Consider the following 4,531-nt stretch of genomic DNA (forward strand, 5'->3'; position numbering starts at 1 on the left):
CCTGTTAGCACCCAGTGAACCATGTAAGGACCTTGCCAGTTGGTAGAGAATTTTCCTTTGGCTTCATCTTGATGCGAGAAGATTTTCTTCAGCACCAATTGTCCCGGTGCGAACTGTCTTGGTTTGACCCTTTTGTTAAAAGCTCTGGACATTTTGTTCTGATAAAGCTGACCATGACATACTGCGTTCATTCTTTTTCTGTCTATACGGTCCAGTTGCTCATAGAGGCTTCTTATCCATTATGCATCCCTGAGTTCGGCTTCCAGTATAATCCTTAAAGAAGGAATTTCTACCTCGACTGGAATGACAGCTTCAGTACCATAAACTAGTAAATAGGGGGTTGCCCCAATTGATGTACGGATCTTAGTACGGTACCCCAATAGGGAAAAGGGTAACTTCTCGTGCCATTGTTTGTGGTTTTCTACCATCTTCCTTAGTATCTTCTTGATGTTCTTGTTAGCAATTTCCACAGCTCCATTCATTTGAGGCATGTATGATGTAGAGTTTTTGTGCTTGATTTTGAAGGTTTCACACATGGCTTTCATCAGGTCACTATTGAGATTGGCATCATTATCAGTGATAATGGACTCGCGAACTCCGAATCAGGAAATAATAGGATCCTTGACAAAGTCCGCGACAACCTTCTTGGTTACAACTTTGTAAGATGTGGCCTCTACCCATTTTGTGAAATAGTTCATGGCCACTAGAATGAATCGATGCCCGTTTGAAGCAATGGGCTCGATCAAACCAATGACATCCATTCCCCAGGAAGCAAAAGGCCAAGGTGCAATTGTTGCATTGAGCTAGTTTGGTGGTACCTATATCATGTCTGCATGTACCTGGCATTGGTGGCATTTCTGTACGTACTGGATGTAATCCATTTCCATGGTCATCCAAAAATATCCAGCTCTGAGTATTTTCTTGGCTAGAACAAAACCATTTATATGTGGTCCACAAGTTCCAGCATGTACCTCCTCGTGCAGTCTAGAAGCCTCCTTTGCATCAACACACCTTAACAACCACTGATCAGGAGTTCTTCTATACAAGGTCCCTCCACTTTGGAAGAAGTGATTGGACAGCCTCCGCAACGTGCATTTCTGAGTATGGTTTGCCTGCTCTGGATATTATCCTCTAGCCAAATATTCTTTAATGTCATTGAACCAAGGTTTTCCATCCGTTTCTTCTTCAACATAAGCACAATAAGCTAGTTGGTTGTGGATTTTCAGCATGATAGGATCGATGAAATTCTTGTCTAGATGTTGTATCATTGATGATAAGGTAGCCAATGCATCTGCATACTTATTTTGAATTCTAGGAACGTGTTTGAATTCTATCTTTGTGAATCTTTTCATTAACTCCTGCACATGATACAAGTATGGCAGTATCTTGGTGTTCTTCATAGCCCATTCCCCTTGAACCTGGTGTACCAGAAGATCTGAATCACCAATTACCAGCACCTCTTGTATATTCATATCTATGGCCAAATTGAGCCCCATGATCCAAGCTTTGTATTCTGCCATGTTGTTGGTGCAAGGAACCCTAAGCTTCACTGATACATGGTAGTGTTGACTTATTTCTGATACCAAAACTGCTCCAATGCCCACTCCTTTGAAGTTTGCATCTCCATCGAAGAACATTCTCCAACCATCGTAAGCTTCAGCAATGTCCTCTCCTACGAATAATACTTCTTCATCAGGAAAATACATTTTTAAGGGTTTGTATTCTCCTCCCACAGGATTTTCAGCAAGATGGTCTGCCAATGCTTGTCCTTTGACCACCTTCTGAGTTACATAGATGATATCAAACTCACTCAACAATATCTACCACTTGGCTAACTTCCCGGTTGGCATAGGCTTCTAAAAAGATGTATTTCAGAGGGTCCATCCTGGATATGAGGTACGTGGTATAGGCACAAAAATAATGCCTCAATTTTTGAGCTGTCTAGGTTAAAGCATAGCAAGTGCATTCTAGAATATCGTGCTTCATAAGGTATGAACTTCTTACTCAAGTAGTATATTGCTTGCTCCTTGATCTCATTATGTTGTCCCAAAACACATCCGAAAGCTCCATCTAATACAGATAGATAGAGTAGTAAAGGTCTCCCAGGTTTTGGCGGGACTAGGACTAGTGGTGTGGACAGGTATTCCTTAATTTTGTTAAAAGCCTTCTGACAATCTTTTGTCCAACTCATTTCAGCATCTTTCCTCAACATTTTGAAGATGGGTTCACATATAACTGTGGACTGTGCTATGAAGCGGCTGATGTAGTTGAGACGTCCTAGGAAGCTCATCACGTCCTTCTTGTTATTTGGTGGCGGTAACTCTTGAATATCTTAACTTTGGACGGGTCCAACTCGATTCCTCGGTGGTTGACAATGAATCCCAACAACTTTCCTGCAGGAACCCCGAATGCACATTTTGCGAGGTTCAATTTTAGATTGTACCTCCTTAACATGTCAAAGAACTTTCGCAGCTCTGCTGTATGATCTGCGACCCTCGTGGATTTGATGATGACGTTGTCAACATACACCTCTATTTTCTTGTGTATCATGTCATGGAAGATGGTTGACATGGTTCTCATGTAAGTAGCCCCATCATTTTTTAGACCAAATGGCATCATCTTGTAGCAATATACTCTCCACGGTGTAATGAAAGCTATCTTCTCTGCGTCTTCTTCGTCCATCCAGATCTGATTATAACCCGCGAAGCAATCTGCAAAGGATTGGATTTCATGCTTGGCACAATTGTCGATTAGGATATGTATATTTGGTAGTGGAAAATCATCCTTGGGACTTGCTCTATTTAAATCTCAATAATCAACACACACCCTGACTTTCCCATCTTTCTTCGGAACTGGTACAATGTTGGCTAACCAAGTTGGGTACTCAACTACCTTGAGGACTTTAGCTTTGATTTGCTTAGTGACTTCCTCCTTGATTTTCAGGCTCATATCTGGTTTGAACTTTCTGATTTTCTGCCTTACTGGCGGACATATTGGATCGCTAGGAAATTTGTGAGCCACTATGGATGTGCTCAGACCGGTCATGTCATCATATGACCATGCAAAGATATCCTCATATTCCTTTAGGAAACGAATGTACTCTTCCTTCTCTGGCGGTGATAACTGAATGCTTATGCTGGTCTCCTTGACAATCTCGGTGTCTCCCAAATTGATTGCTTCAGTCTCGTCCAGATTGGACTTAGGTTTATTCTCAAAATTCTCAACTTCCCTGACAATTTCCTCAGGTATTTAATCTTCTTCCTTCGAGTCACTATCCTTATGTTGCGTTGTCTCATTACATGTCACAGTCTTCGGTTCATCAGGAAAAGTAATAATAATGTTGTTCATCATTGATTAAATTTCAAAAATATCCAAAACAAGTACGGCTCGATGAATCAAGCAATTATTTTGAAACAAAACGCGTCTTTAAAACAAAATTACTAAAAACATCTGAAATTCCTAGCATGGTTATAGAAATAAATTAGGCTATGCCAAGCTACCCAGGGACTCGGCAGGCCCGGGATAGTGTGGCAGTCCAATTCCTGAGAACAACTCTACAGTCTGAATGGTGAGGCCTTCTTCCTCTTCCTTCTCAATTATTGCACTGCAATCTATATCCTCATCCTCTAGGAACAAATTCTTCAGCCCAGCTAAAGCTTTTTCCTTTGTAGTTCCCCATATTGTATCAGCCTGGTGAAAAGTCTGACCCAGATATGGCACTGGTTGCTCGAGAGAATAATAAGGACCACGCCATAGCGGTGACCAATCATTGTACTCCTGCCAGGTGTATGGGTATCCCAGCCCGAAAGATGTGCCATGACGTTTCAACTGTATCGGCTTGGTAATGCTCTGGAGTTTCTTCCCAAGCCCTTGTCGTGCCCCCTTTTTTCCCTCCACAGAGAGAGGTCCGGGTGTCGACATTACATGGGGTGTGATAACTCATTTCCTTTTGGGAATTGGGTATTTGAAGAGTCGCCACCTAATGGATTACGGTGCGTTAGGGCACCTAGAGTGATTATCTCTTGGTTTGGTTTGCATTACCAGAGATTAGGGTAAGGGCTCAAAATGACCTCGAGGGGAAGGTATTAGGCACCCCTCTTGGTCCACAACTGTGGGTCCCGGCCGAACTTATAGTCATGAATTAGTCCAAATAAGTACTTGAAAGAAATAATTACAAATATGGCATGTTTATATGACTCAAATAAGACAGAAGTTCTGGACAAGTTGTATAAGACAAAGTCTTAAACAAAAAAAATCGGGAAGGGGGAGTCCTAGGTTGATTAGCCTATAGGATCACCCCATACAATATCCGGTAAACACTCCTCAATGAGGGGCTACACGTGACATTAGCGCCTAGTCATCATATCCCATATCTACCCTTCCTATCCCCTTAGTGGTCATTCAAAACGAGTGTTGGTCAGCGACCTCTATTGCGTGTTGTTACCCGTCCCTTCTTAATGGTCCTGGAGAGATTTAGGAACTCTACCTATAGGTGGTTCTAGACAGACCCCTAAGGTTTTAAATGTTAAAA

At 42.0% G+C, this 4,531-nt stretch overlaps 1 protein-coding gene across 1 annotated transcript; it reads right to left on the bottom strand.

Moving 5' to 3' along the window:
- Positions 1-1,124: 1,124 nt before the first annotated feature.
- On the bottom strand, positions 1,125-1,637 carry LOC138872984 (uncharacterized). Its single transcript, XM_070151406.1, has one exon. It carries the CDS (start codon positions 1,635-1,637, stop codon positions 1,125-1,127), a length of 513 nt encoding a protein of 170 aa, XP_070007507.1.
- Between the last annotated feature and the right edge of the window lie 2,894 nt (positions 1,638-4,531).

The sequence above is a fragment of the Nicotiana sylvestris genome, chromosome 7, assembly GCF_000393655.2.
Source record: "Nicotiana sylvestris chromosome 7, ASM39365v2, whole genome shotgun sequence".
Classification (NCBI taxonomy): Eukaryota; Viridiplantae; Streptophyta; class Magnoliopsida; order Solanales; family Solanaceae; genus Nicotiana; species Nicotiana sylvestris.

What these genes read in the sequence shown, in the direction of transcription:
- LOC138872984 (XM_070151406.1), bottom strand. Translation starts at nt 1,637, where the DNA reads ATGTTCTTCGATGGAGATGCAAACTTCAAAGGAGTGGGCATTGGAGCA.